Source organism: Hyalella azteca, unplaced genomic scaffold, assembly GCF_000764305.2.
Source record: "Hyalella azteca isolate HAZT.00-mixed unplaced genomic scaffold, Hazt_2.0.2 contig6346, whole genome shotgun sequence".
Classification (NCBI taxonomy): Eukaryota; Metazoa; Arthropoda; class Malacostraca; order Amphipoda; family Hyalellidae; genus Hyalella; species Hyalella azteca.
Window position 1 is genome coordinate 310,781 of NW_025936509.1, and position 14,620 is coordinate 325,400.

General features: G+C 37.6%; 1 protein-coding gene across 3 annotated transcripts; it reads left to right on the forward strand.

Moving 5' to 3' along the window:
* The first annotated feature begins 482 nt into the window (after nucleotides 1–482).
* On the forward strand, nucleotides 483–13,029 carry LOC108672544. Of its 3 annotated transcripts, none has more exons than XM_047880810.1 (12): nucleotides 483–647; nucleotides 2,897–3,277; nucleotides 4,110–4,220; nucleotides 4,742–5,106; nucleotides 5,419–5,563; nucleotides 6,073–6,261; nucleotides 6,557–6,730; nucleotides 7,738–7,817; nucleotides 8,349–8,405; nucleotides 8,708–8,900; nucleotides 9,412–9,578; nucleotides 11,143–13,029. In XM_047880810.1, the coding sequence occupies exons 1-12, from the start codon at nucleotides 558–560 to the stop codon at nucleotides 11,150–11,152; spliced, it is 1,962 nt and encodes a 653-aa protein (XP_047736766.1). In that variant the 5' UTR covers nucleotides 483–557; the 3' UTR covers nucleotides 11,153–13,029. The 3 variants fall into 3 exon arrangements, with proteins under 3 accessions (XP_047736766.1, XP_018015724.1, XP_047736767.1); XM_018160235.2 differs by having other exon boundaries at nucleotides 4,742–5,079; XM_047880811.1 differs by lacking the exon at nucleotides 4,110–4,220.
* The last annotated feature ends 1,591 nt before the right edge of the window (nucleotides 13,030–14,620 follow it).

Below are 14,620 nucleotides of genomic sequence, written 5' to 3' on the forward strand. Positions count from 1 at the left end.
CTTATGGCTCTGAAGTGAAAGTTTTTGATACCTTTGGATTCTTCATTCTTGCAGCCCAATCCTGCACTTTAATTAACAATTAGATAACTCTAAGTAATTCATCTTGCAGCTCTAAAAATGGCAGGAAAGCTCTGGTTGCCACTTGAAAGGTAGTAGTTAGGTATGTGTACTCACTGTATATATAATATATTCTACATCTGCTCATGCTTGCACTTTTTGGAGAGGTTCTACATCTACAGTGGCAAATAACAGGTCTCAAGTTCTCAACTGGCAGCCCACATAATATAACTTTAACCTAAATCTAGAATTTATAACACTATTACATACTATTTTCTGGTGCCTTTGTTGTTACAAATTTGTCTTATAAACATTATTTCTAGCCCTTTTTGTGGTGACTGTGTTTGCAGCTCCTGATTTCTCATCCGTAGACTGTAGTACTAGTAGTAGCCTAGGCTAGTAGGTTCTAGGTTGTGATATTTTCCAATGTTTCATTTGATCTCTATTTTCAGGATTCTCTGCAGAAATTACATTGCAAAAATTTTCTGTTTCCCCTTACTATGGGTAAAGCTGACTTGGCTGGGGAGGCGGAATCCTCTCCAGCATCTGTGTTGGATCTCACTGATGCTTTATCTTCATTGAATCTGAAGGTGAGAACATTTTGTTGTATTTTAAATTCTTGAATTAATTTGGCTTATTTCATTGACTAATAAATTTATAGGTACCTCCTTTCTGCATTTAGAAAGATTTCTCTCTTCAAATATATTCTTATATTCCAAAATTATTATTTTTTGTACAATGTTTAAGGTATGAAATTTATGATTTTTTCAAAAGTTTAATTTCAGTATACAGTGGGGGGAAATAAATATTCGTACACTTGAAAAATCGTATTTTAATGTATGTAAGTACGCAAACTTAACAGGAAAAGTGATTTAAATTATGTATAGAGACGCATAGTATTCAAAAATACTATCAAAAGAAATTAAATCTCAATGCAACAAAAAACAATGCAACATGTTCACTTTTCAGGTGAAAAAAGTATTCGTACAAAACAATAAATTTGCATTATTTTAATTTAATACTTGGTTGAATACCCTTTATTCAGCTCAACAGATACCAGTCTATTTCTATACGTCTCGACCAATGATTTGCAGATGCTGACTGGTATTTTATACCATTCTTCTTGGCACACCACCTTAAGATTCTCAATGTTTAACTTTACATTAGGCACAGTGTTCTTTGGAAGGTAGGCTTCACCGTCTTTCCTCCACACATGGTGACGATAATTTCGACCGAAAAGCTCAATTTTTGTTTCGTCCGTCCAAAGAACCTTTTCCCAAAAAGCATAGTCTTTGTCCTTATACCCCTTGACAAATTTCAGCCTGGCATCTTGATGTCGTTTCATTAGGAGTGGGGTCTTTCTTGGGGTGTGTGATTTTAATTCGTTTCTGTGAAGTTCATTGCTTATCGTTTGTTTGGTTACCTTAATTCCTGAGGCACTCAGGTGACTTTGCAACTCTCCTCGAGTAATCTGTGGATTTTCTTGGATTTTTCGTCCCAATAATCTAGCAGATCGTGCAGAAATCTTCCTAGGAGCACCTGATCACAGCTGGTTTTCAACGCTGTCACGGGTCTTGAAGCGTCCAATGAACGAAGCAACTGTACTAAAAGGAACATTCAAGTGGCTAGCAATCTTCCTATAACTTTCTCCTCCCTTCCAATGCGATAGAATTAGTTGTTTTTGGGAATTTGTTAGTTCTTTACCTTTAGCCATTTTTGAGACCTTCTTGTACTACGGGCAGTTGCAGAATGATCTGGTAGTTGCAAAATACGTTAACTATGGTTACTGATTACATTACTGGAACTTGCTACATATTTCTAGTACATTCTGGAATGTTCTGGTGTGAAATATTAGTCAAAAGTTGTTTTGTACGAATACTTTTTTGACCCGAAGAAGTTAACATGTTGCATTAATTTTTGTTGCATTGAGATTTAATTTCTATTGATGCTATTTTTGAATACAATGCGCCTCTATACATAATATAAATCACTTCTCCTGTTCATTTTGTGTACTTACATAGGTACATTAAAATACGATTTTTCAAGTGTACAAATATTATATCACATTAATAATACTGTAATTAATGAATATGGTAATATATCAATAAAGTAAAAACAAGTAAAAATCACAGAAAATGTCATTTATTTTACATCTACATCATCTACAATGAAAGAGGAGGACTTTCATTGTAGGACTGTTAGTAATAGATGAGTAGGTACACTCTGCATGCTTCAAATGTTTGAAATTGAGTTTTATTTCAAGTGTCCCTTTCTACCCTATTTCAAGATTAATTCAGGAGCCTTTTATATTGCGTCTAGCGCCTTACAAATAGCACATGGAATTTTTTTGAAGATGCTATTCAATAGCCCGTGCAAAGTGCTATAAAATGAGCCTAAACTTGTTTCTGAAGTATTTCATGGTAAGAAGTTATTAACAAAAATCGCTCAAAACTGTCCCTTTTTACCCCGTTTGATGGTATTACCTCCCCAGGGTAATATGGGACACCTCCAAAATTGCATTTACAGTAGAACCTTGGTTAATAAAAGCACCAGTTAATGAAAAATGTAATTAGGAGTTTATTTCATACTCCATAGTAGTGTGAGTATGTAACTGGCTCCTCAGAATAAAACATGGATGATGGAATTATGCCAGTTAAGAAATTGCCACTGCATAATTTTCTTTAAGGAAATTTCTTATTCTATATATTCAAGAGTTCCAAGTGCACAAGTTCAACAGAGGAATGCTAATTAATAAAATTTTTGCTGGAATGTAAGAATTTTTCTTCTCTGGTTTGGCTACTGAATGTATTTTATTTATGACCTTTTCTGATGTTTTCAGAAAGATGAAACTGTCTCTGGTGAAAGGAAGCAATTTTCTTCTGATTCTTCATCTAAGGATTCTGGGCAAGAGTCAGGCTCTGACAGTGATGAAGCTGAAACAATTACCAAGTCTGAAACATTTACCAAGGCTCTTACTACAGAACCTGAGAAAAAAGAATTTGAAGCATCTCAGGGTAATTTCAAGCTACCTGTTGATGATGGTGTAGAAAGTGATGAAGACAATGAGAATGTGGTGTTGGAGGACGATTTGCAGCCTAAAGTGGAAAAAGCTGTCAAGGGTAATATTGCCTCTGAGAACCTGGAGGAAGATCAGTACCAAGAGCGAGGTCCTTGCAAAGTGTCTCGTTCTTTCTATTCTGGGTCACGGTACAACCCTATGGTGGGTAATCAGCATTAAGAGTTGTTTCAAAACTGATGCCTTTTAAGCTTATACATTCAAATTTATATCAGAAATTATGTAAGTTTTAAAGAAAGTATTTGCAATCTTCATGTCTTGACTAATTTGATTTATTCTAATATCTTCTCTGGTTTGCTGTATGCACTTTTTCTTGCTGTTTCCTTTAAAGCTAATTATTTTATGAAAGATTTCTTATGACCTTTTTTTCCCTGCTTCATTTGATGATGTAGACCTGGTCCAGGTTAGTTTTTATTCTATTAGTTTTGATGCATTGTGTTTCTGAGTCACTAAATTTGAAAAAGATGAAAATATACCTACATCTCAAATTATGATTCTTGCTAGTAAATTTTTTAAATTAAAACTTTTGAAAAGTGTAAAATGACTTGTGTTCATTACCATGAGGTAGGTAGGTATGTTATTCAAATAGTTTGCTCTGCTTGTATTGATGTTTGTTTCTCCCTAGTCCGCAAGTCTAAATTTTCCTACATGCCTGCCACAGTTTTTAAGGTTCAGACTCTTTAAATCATTACTTTTCAACTTTGATAAATCATGGTTTATTCTGATTTCCTGGTGTCTGGAAAGGTTGCACTATCCTTCTACTGTACAGAGGTTTTGATAATTTTATTTATGCTTAAATCTCCCAAATTTACAATTCTCCGTTGAAATTATGGTGGGATATTTGTTGGACTATCAAGGAGGTATTTATTCTCTTTGGTCAATTAATAAACCTTATTTAAAATAACTTTTATTTCACTTGATATAAAGGAAATCTTTCAACTGAATCTTCTCTTGCTAATATTGGTAACTTATAAAGCTGTCAGAATTGGTGGGTAAAGGTGACCCAAGCTTGGCGTCTTTCCGCTGTGATGACACAACCGTCTACCAGCCCCTCACTCCTCCTTACTGCCAGGGCATCACTCTTCAGGTATCCTCTTGCTCTTTACTTCAAAGCTCTTTACTTTCAATGCTAATTTGTTTAACCTGCTATTATCCATTGTAAGTTTATGGTCTCTATCACTCCTCTTTCGTGTCAAATCAGAATTATTTTATCCTTCCAAGCTCTTTCACCTCTGTACCAACAGATTTCATCATGAGTGCAGCAATTTATTTTTGAATGTACTCAATTGCAATGTTCAACTTGAAACAATGTGATAGCAAGAGTAGTATGAACAAGGTGATCTTGTACAACCCAAATATATCAATGAGTTATTGGTTTTATAGTATGAATAGTATTTCAGTGAAATGCAGGGGCCATACTTTCAAAACTTTCTAAGTGAACGTAAGTACTTACGCTCTATTTTCTTGTCTATGATTGGTGGATTTTGCTTGATCAATGATTGGCTGATAAGCTTACGATCTCTTAACTTTTTTTGAAAGTATAGGCCCTGGTTTCAATGAACTTCTTTCATATAAGTTTCAATGCCACTATCCTGATATCCTTATCAGGATGAACTTGCCTTCGACTCATCGCCGCTGAACTTCAATGATATGGTTGTGCCTGACTTGTCTGACTTGACGCCAACCCAAGAAACTAACCTCAACAGCAGCCCCCTTTATGCTGGATACAGCAGCCCTGCCCCTGCTGCTGGTGGTTACAACAGTCCATCGGCTGCTGACTATAACAGCCCTGCTGCTGCTGGCTATAACAACCCTGCTGCTGCCGGCTATAACAACCCTGCTGCTGCTAATTACAACAGCCCTATAGGAGTTGGCAACAACAGGTCCCTCACGGCTGACTACAATGACTCCTCTCCTCCACAAAACCAGATGAATTACGGCTATGGGTCAGGCCCGATTATTATTCCTTTAGGGTGAATTTGATGAGTTGTTTCTTATTAGATGGAATAGAAAAATTAGAAATTGTATCTTATTAGCTGCCCAGTACACAAAATTGAAATATTGGATATTCAAACATTAGGTATTACTGTTCTGCTTATTAATCCGAATATATGGTAGGTTTTCATTTTATCTAAGTAGGTTCTAAGTTCATTAAATATTCTATGCTAGTAATTATAGAGACAGATGATATGAATCCAGCTACTATTTTTATCTGCTAACCATAAAAAATTGATATGATAAAACAATTGTTTGTACCTGCTTCACTACCAACCCGTCCATGTCAGGCCTAGCAGCAATGGTCCATCAGACGTTCAGACCCACTTACCCAACTGGACATACAACTCTGAGTGCTACTCGGGCGACGACAGCCTCAATCCGCTCTCTTTCTGTCCGGACCTCTCGACCAATTTCCTGGAAGCTATTGAAGCCGTCAGTATTTAATTAAACATTCATGGTACATTTCGTATTCTTCATTAATTCTTGGTGTGTGAATTCGATTTATCAACTCCTTACTATACAATACCTTGTAGAATAATACTAGCTTGTACAATAGCAAGCATGGCCCATAGTAAGTGGCATGAAGCCGGTGGAGTTTATTTTAACAATTAAGTCAAATGTTTAATTCAATCTTTACAAAAGAACTTGGTGTGAAACATACCGTAGATGATAATGACACCGCATTTCACTCTCTATCTAGTGTTATGATCAAAGTTTAAATGAATAACATCAATCTGATCATCTGATGTTATCAATAATTTAACCAAAAGATTATGTTCTCCATAAATTATTTTCTATTATAAATTTCTGTTAATTTATTGAGACCATGCTGTAGATACAGCGGTCTTCCATCATTTGAGTTCCTAATCAATTTTGGTTTTATTTACCGACATATTAATTAATCCCGGAATGAGGAGAATGACGCTGCCTTGTTTGCACAGGCCGTGGCCCGTACCGTTGACCTGAGCCTGGGCTTGCCCGGCAGCGTGGGTCTGGAAGACGAGCTGCAGGACGAGGCGAGCAACGAGAACATCAGGAACATCATTGACAGCCTGCGCAGCATCGACCCTAACGAACTGGACTACATTGCACCCGCCAGCCCTGTCGCCGCCCACGATGATCTCGAGCAGGTGCGTCTGTGTTGCGGGAGCTGCTCATGAGATGTTATGCCAGATGTCGAGTGTCGTGTGGGATTTATTTACATTGCCCACGGAAATTTTTTTCGTAAGGAATGAAGATTATTTATAATGAATAAAAAATTAGATTATAATTTTTTACATCAACCTGTATGAATGTAAAGGATGGCGATTATTACTGTCCAAATTGGCACCAGATGTTAACAAAACTACGTGTTGAATTTGTTACTGCCTTGAATAAAGGTTATCAAAACATAGCCACCAACTCATCGTTCCTAACTTCGACCAGGAGCTGGCGCTGTCATCAGAGCCCTGGCCCGAGAATGAAGCCCTGCTGTCACCATCGCCACCCCTCACCCCCTCCTCCCCCTCCCTACCATCCACCCCCTTCTCCCCCAGCCTCTCGCCCCCCACGTCTCCAGACTGCGGGGATCAGGAGAGTCGTTCCTCCATCAGCTTCAAGGTTAACTCTTATCTCTGCATTTCTTACTTACGCGCAACTTATTTAACCATTTTTATAGCTCAACACTTAATAATCAATTACCTATATATTATGGAGCTGCTTGGTTTTAATTTTAGTTCCATTTCCATCTGTGTGCTTTTTTCATTACCTTCAACGACCGCAAGGTATTTGTGTAGTTTTGTTTTCATTTATTATTCCTGAGCCATTTTATGGCAAGCATAAAAACATACATAAATTTTAATTTATGAAACCTGTACAAAAAAGTATGAAAAATTATGAAACATATTTAGTTGAACCATGTGTATTTTTCGAAATTTTGTGCATTGAAAGAGTTATTCGCAGCTGAATAATGTATTAAATACGTCCATTACACTGGAGAAATTTATAAGAATTAAAATAAACATTTCAATGTAAAAATAACTATTTATCTTCAATTTAATTCTGTTTCGTCAAGTGAATAGTTCATTGAAAGTATATTGCTACTTTCGTCTATTAAGGAACTGTGATTAAGGCATCAGTTTATCAAAATTTCCATTTACATGCTCATATTTTAATTTTGAACATTGTAAGAAAATGCTGCTATGCATAAATCAACGGTCAGATAATTGATGAGCGGGAGAGGCATAATAACTAAGCCTCAAACACAAAACGTGGCCGCGGTGGGTACTTTCGGAAGCAGATTTGTAGAGACCATTTTGGTTTTTACCCACAAAAGGGTAAGCCGAGCATGCGTTGTGACCCTATCGGGACCTGGAAGATAACTTGTCCCAGATCGGAATATGTATGACTTCAAATACGACTTGAATCTAATTAGTAATCTATCGAGTTCATTTAGTAACATATTTTTTCATTTTCATATATAATATTTTCATGCAAATTATACACGTTTTATTGATTTGACCTTGCTCCAAAATGTTCTCTTCATTAAATACCATCAATCCAAGATCATAATCAGAATGCTTGTATTGTGATGCCACTCGAGCTGACCACTCATTTGTGTGGTGCAGGAGCTGACGCTGAGCTGCAAGGCTGCCGTGGCTGCTGTAAGGGAGGTTTGCAACCCAGACGTCATCCTCAGCGCTGCCAAGTCTGTGTCGTACTTTTAGTCGTAATAATTTAGTTTATTCAAGGTATTTCTGATTTATGAAGGTTGCCTTCAAATTTTATTCGTGGATTACTTAATCGTAATAGATTTATTGGGGCGGAAATTTTTCAAATCTTTGCCACCTGGGCATTTGGAATTGAAATTCTCCATGTTACTGATAAACGTTGAATCAGGAGATTTCTGTAAACTTTTACTGTTTGGTCATTTGCTAGTTATGGAAAGTGAAGGTATCATCCATTTGATTTGTAATGTAATATTTCACGAGTCTAGCACATTTTGTTATCGTTAATCTTCGTGAACCATGATTCATCACACATGTATAATGTACCTATGTTTCATCACACATGTATAGGTAATGTATGTTTCATCACACCTTAGTTCAATATTTTCCTCGATTATCTTTCTCCCAGTGCTACAATTCAAAAGTAAATATATGTATACATAATAAGAGTCTGGTCTTGACTTTTAAGGTAGTTCAGTGAAGCTGTGACTTTATTACGTTGTTTGTTTCAGGCGTGTGGCGTGTCAAGATACTGAGGATATTTGTCGCAAAGATCGAGATGGCGACACGTGAGTTTCAAACTTTTTATTTAATATTCGGTAAATTCAGAGTTTTCTCCGACTAAATACATCCCGTCGTGTATAGCCTTGCTTATGAATTAAATTTAAATTTTATCGAATTTTGGTTTTGTAGAAGCTTGTGTCTTCGTACCGTAAATATTTCTCCCTCAGCGCTGTCCAAAGAACTGGACTATTGTATTGCCTGTCAACTTTACCTACGTTTTGTTCAAAATGAAGGATCGGTAAAGCAAATGATTTCATGCCTCTGTCAGAACTGATACATGTATACAACATTGGTAATGTCTCTTCAGGTGTATCATGATCGTGGTGTGCAAGCCGTGTGACAGTAAGCATTTCTACGAGAACCTGTTCGTGCTGCAGCAGCACCTGCAGAAGTTGCGGCTATGCTGTGACCAGATCGTAGACAGTGATCACTCTGAGTGTCCGATCTGTGGTGCTGACAAAGCCAATTGGCGCACCCTGCTCAGCGAGACGAACAATGCTGTGAGTTGCGAACAATTTTATTTCCACTATGATATTACCTTGTCACTGTATCATGAATACAATTAAACAGTGATTAATATTTTCCCTATAAATTTAGGAGTTTAATGATCAGATTTTATTCATTGTTTTACGTTTTGTGTAGCCTGATCCTACCTCGAGACTATTATGCACGACATAGTTTCATGGTAATAGCCCGCGTTTAAACGAAAAAATTCGTGTGTGAACATTTTGAGGAAGGATTTTTTCACAAAGAATAAATTAAGACTCTTAAAATATCCCTGAAGACGGTAAAAAATATTAGGTTTCTCTCGTACTTGGTTGCTAGTTCCTACTTGCACCCTCGTGGAAACGATCGTCTTTTTATCGCATTTTCTCATGGAAAAAATGCACTATTGTGCTCGCCACGTCCGTCCGTCTGTTTGTCCGTCCGTGACTTCACGTTTTCGTCGACGAGAAAATCGCTCTCTGTCAGTCACTGCAGTGAGTACTGAGTTATATTTTTTCTCTCTAGGGTGACACGGTGCTGTCGTGTGCCGTGAAGATGCGTCACCCAGAGCTGGTGATCGACTACCTCTGCGCTGGGCTGACGAGCTGCGAGGAGGATCTGAGGCGCGTCTTTGACGAAGCTGGGCGCAGGTTCTTCAGGCCTTACACTCGCATGTACCCCGGCCTCAGGAGGTCTGCTTAACTGCTTACGGTGTTATTGACTTGGCGAAATGGTGCTGTGCATTGTTTAATTCGTTTATAATCTATATATACTGGGGTTGGCTAAAATAAGGGAAACACCTGACATTTGGATATAGTAATTTTTGGACATGTTATAAACAATGAAAACGTGACATATTTTTATGTTTTATTGTTGCTGCTAATTGATATTTTATCCCTGCACAGATATTTTTAGTAAATTTTTGTGTCTATAACCTAACCTATTAATGGCAAGCCTCTCTGACTTTCAAAGTGGCCAAATCGGCAGGTGCTAGACTGCTAGTGCGACAGAAACTTCTAGAATGCTTGACAATTCTAGAGGTACTGTTTCTTAAGTAGTGACTGCTCTTGAAAGAGAAGGAAAAACGTACCCTGCAAAGCACAGGTCTGGCCGAATGTCGAAGTTGTCTGAGAGGGACCGCCGGTACGTAAATAGAATTGTGAGGGACAATCGAAAGACCACGCCTGTTGAAATTACTACAAACCTCAATGGACACCTACAGAACCCAGTTTTATAAAGACTCCACCGAGAGCTGAGCACATCTGGATTCTATGGAAGAGCTGCAATCAGAAACCTCTGGCTTTAAATACAAATGCATCAAAGTGTTTAAAGTAGTGTAAAAACTTTTAGAATTGGTCCCTCGATCAATGGAAAAATGTTATTTTCTTTGACGAATCATCGTTTACCTTATTTCCAACCTCTGGCAGAGTTAAACGTTTAGAGGCAGCCAAAGAAGTCCCCTCAATCCCGACTCGAAAATCCGGCGGACCAATGTATGATTTCTCTCCATGGAAGAATCAACATCCGTGACTATTTAGGAATTTTGCAGCACCAAGTTCATCCAATGGTTCAAGCACTATTCCCGGAGGGGAAGCCCATCTTTCATGATGATAATGCCCAATCCATACTGCTGGAATTGTTAAAAAAATGACACGAGGAACATTCTAATGAAGTTGAGCATCTCATTTGACCCCCACAATCACCAGACCAGCTGAATGTTATCGAGCATTTATGGCCGATTTTAGAGATGCAAGTCAGAAGTCGATTCCCGCCGCCATCGTCTTTAAAAGAGCTGGAGGGAGTTTCAACAGACGGAAGTTTGAGGGAGTTTCAACTTAAATTCCTTTGTAAACAATTCGCAATTTGGATGAATCAATACCTCGGAGAATTAAGGCTGTAATTGTCACAAAAGGTGGACCTACACCATACCGAAATAATATTTGTGAATTTCTCAGGTGTTTCCCTTATTTTGTCTAACCCCTGCAAATCATTTGGAAAATGGGATTCGGTTTAAGAAAAATTTTTATAGAGAACTTATTGAGTTACATAATAAGGTTGTATACCAGATTGTGTGGACAAAACGATTATCGAGTCACCAAGTGTAAAGAAAAGAAATTCTTCCCGCATGAATTTCGTAATTTCAATGCATTAACATTGATGTATTCTATTGATATTATTAACAAATCATTCTATTTTGCACACATTTAATGCATCAAGATTGCGGTACACTCGAAATTCACCTTTTGTTTCTTCCAGGTTCCTGTAAATCCGCACACACGCGCGTCACGTTCAACGAGCTGCTGCTTTGCCTTCGATCGTAACTTGACTAACGCGGCGACGTCTTGCAAGCTTCAGCTTACTGAGACTGCAGTTCAGTTTACGGGATGTACTGGACAACTGAAAAATCTGGTTTTTAATTCCATAATAATGTAGCAAAAATTCTTCCATGTTTATGACACTTTAGATATTACCAATATAAAATCATTGACCAGAATGATGTTGGGTTATGACAAGGATTAGCAACTAATCAATATGTAACTAAAACTTATTATGATATTAATCTCTACAAACCAGCTTTCCTTAGCGGTGTTAAACATACATTGTGTTATGAGTCGCCTCTTTGATTGGGGCGAGAGATTAAATTTTACTTTAGTTATTTAGATCTTAATGCACGACGACACTGGAGAGTCTTAACGGGCCTCTCTCTGGATGGTGATTATGAGAGGTTATATATGCGCACCTGGGACTCAATTAAACACAGAAAATTGATGAGGTTTGCCTGCTTGTAAGCATGTTCAGTTTATGATTACCTTATTTGGATACAAGCCTGCGTCGCTAACTGTGCTCTTATTAAGTGCCTCAGAATCCTGCTATTACATTATTTTCATTTTTACAATCTTCATATTTAATTGCATCAAATTTTTCGAGTTATATTTTCGATATAATTGTACATAATCGGTTGGAAATACTTTTGTTTTAAAATCACTTCTTCAAGTTCTTCGATAAAAGTTGTTTTTGGTTTTCTGTATCAACTTGAGTACCAAATTGTCAGCAGGACTTGACACTCACTGCACCTGATACCTAACAATTACTTGTGTAATCGCATGAATTTGAAATTTATGTCGATATCCTGGCATTTCATATCGTTGTGTTGGTTGACTTTTCTTATCAATTTGTTCAATTTCGTTGCCGGTATTGGATTTGTTCGCATATACCAATCTTTCAGGGTATAATTCAAGGTACGGTAGTTCTAATTCGCCATTATATTTAAGGCGATGTAGTTCAGTAGATACGGAAATTATTCTATTTTTATTGATATTAGTTTTCCTAATACTTATTAAATTAATGTTTGAAAATTATATTTGAGAACATTTATGGTATATAGGAGCTTCGGAAGCACAGAATAATAAATTAATGTTTGAAGATTATATTTGAGAACATTTATGATATAGAGGAGCTTCTGAAGCACCAAATTTAATTTTAATGAAAATGCTTCTAAAGCTGTATTTTTTTATATCAATGTTTAACATGAAATGTGTTGTGTTTCTTAGAATTCTAACCGAGCTTTAAATACTGTGTTGTGGTTTACGTAATTAATTCTGTGCGATTTCCTTCACGAATGCGTTTTACGTCACGAGTGAATTGGTTCGTTCAAAAATTGAAGCCCAATGTTTGCATTCATTGAGAATTTATGCACAAGATCTTTTTATCAACCATTTTCCCTCCTATGAACTATTTATCGAGATGTACTTTCAATAATGATACAAATCTGCGAGTCACGCAGATTTGTACTGGCATGCGTAATGTAGTCCATAGTGCAACGAACTGCTTCCTTTCACCTAGCCACAAGTAGATAGTCTCGTAGTTTTTCATACTGCACTAGGTTAAAAGGCCGTGTTTCTCTGAAGATATGCAAGTCAATTTAACTGTAACCGGTTTCTAGATCCCGGTTTATGGCACTATCGAGTATTGATGATTTCTTCAGGCAAGTAGCCTTCTATAACTAGAGTTTGTAATAAACTATATTCTAACACTATTGCGTCTTTTTCAAGTACTTATGTGGGTCACTTTTCAATGTTGTTTTCTTCTACAGGTATGAATCTGTCGGGAACTTTTATAGATGACAGTCACTGTATTCTGTGATCCGAGGATTTTTATTATCCCTAACTAACTAGCAACTAGCCTACCTAGGTAGAATTAGCCGGACCCCATTTGACTGACTTCTTAGGGTCTCGAACAAAGGGTGTTGAAAGGAGCCATCTCGACTATTGGTTGGTGTTACCCGTCACTATTGTTTGGTCTCACCAGCCACCACGAAAAAGTAAAAAAAAAAAAACGAAAAGTTACCTCGATGGTCCTCCTTCCATTGTGCGTCGTTCGGAAGGGATTTACCCAGAAGAAGGACTGACCCAAGTGTTTTGTAGATAAATCCTCGCATTTCGGATTGCTTTACGAGTACAGCTTGAGTGGGGAGCGTGAGCGTTGAAACCTCATAAATGTTGCACACGACAAATGGAGTGAATTTTAGGAAATGATGTCTTGCCCTGAGATATCTTGATTTAGATATCACTGATGCAGACTGAGAGCTTGTTAGCCATCGATGTAGCAGACACAGATGTCATTGCATTATAAGAGAACAGTATTCTTTTACAGAATATAGTTCAGATTGCGTCCTGGCTTATAATTAACAAAACCCCAATTCCCATGAGATGATGTTAGTACTTTTTTCTGGAAAGCATGTTCAGAGAAGTAATTCGGCTTATAACTAAAGGCACAGCAATACAAGAGGCCAAAAGTTGGCCCGTTTTAACTGCTACAGTAGAGAGCACATTTTTCATGATCTATTCACAAACCTACACGAATAAACAGTAGAAAAGTTTTTTTATTGCGGTCGATCTTTCTTAGTGGTGGTTCAAACAATGGACACTGTATGATTTTGCCCGAAATTGTTTTGGTTCTACACTAACGGGTAGATACTGGATGACTTGCATATTAGGGAATGCGATTTTCTCTTTAGGGCTTCAGTTCATTGCAGGACCACTTCGAAACACATTGATACCGTCAATGCGCAAAACTATATAAACTTTTCCAAATTCTACGTACAACTCCTAGTAAACCTATTTCATCTGTACGAAAAGATAAAATAATTGAAAGTCTTAGCGCAACTTAGCTCTGGGTCTCCTTACATCTCGCATCGTAACCGCTCGAACTTAGCTGTACAGTAGTTGAACAACACTACTACGTCCCAAGTCCCAACAACGCGCGACCTCCTCTCCTATGCAAGCAAATGGTACGGGTCTGTGTGTGTCCACTTTCACTGTACGCCAGATGTGCCCATGCCTGTTTATCCTCTCTAGTCTGTCTGTATTTATGCAGTTCGTTAAAATTCGCTAGGAATATGTACAAAAATTTGTAGTCCCGAATCTTATTCAACCAAGTGACAAACAGAAACGGTACATAGACGGCTCAACGGACGACGGTCAAGTCTTTGCATTTCTGCATGCGGTATCGCAGAGACTTCGAAGAAATTTCAGGGGGACTCACTAACTTTAATTAACATAACATAACATAGTGATGTCGGCTCTGAAGTGTAGGCCTGATGTGGCCTGTCGCCGATTCTTTTCCATTTCGTGCCTTGTTCATAGATCTAAACTCGTGTCATTTGACCGGATCTTTTCATGACTGGCGATAGTTTGAAGAAGCTACTAGACTTCCACCGGGTTCGATAAGGAGC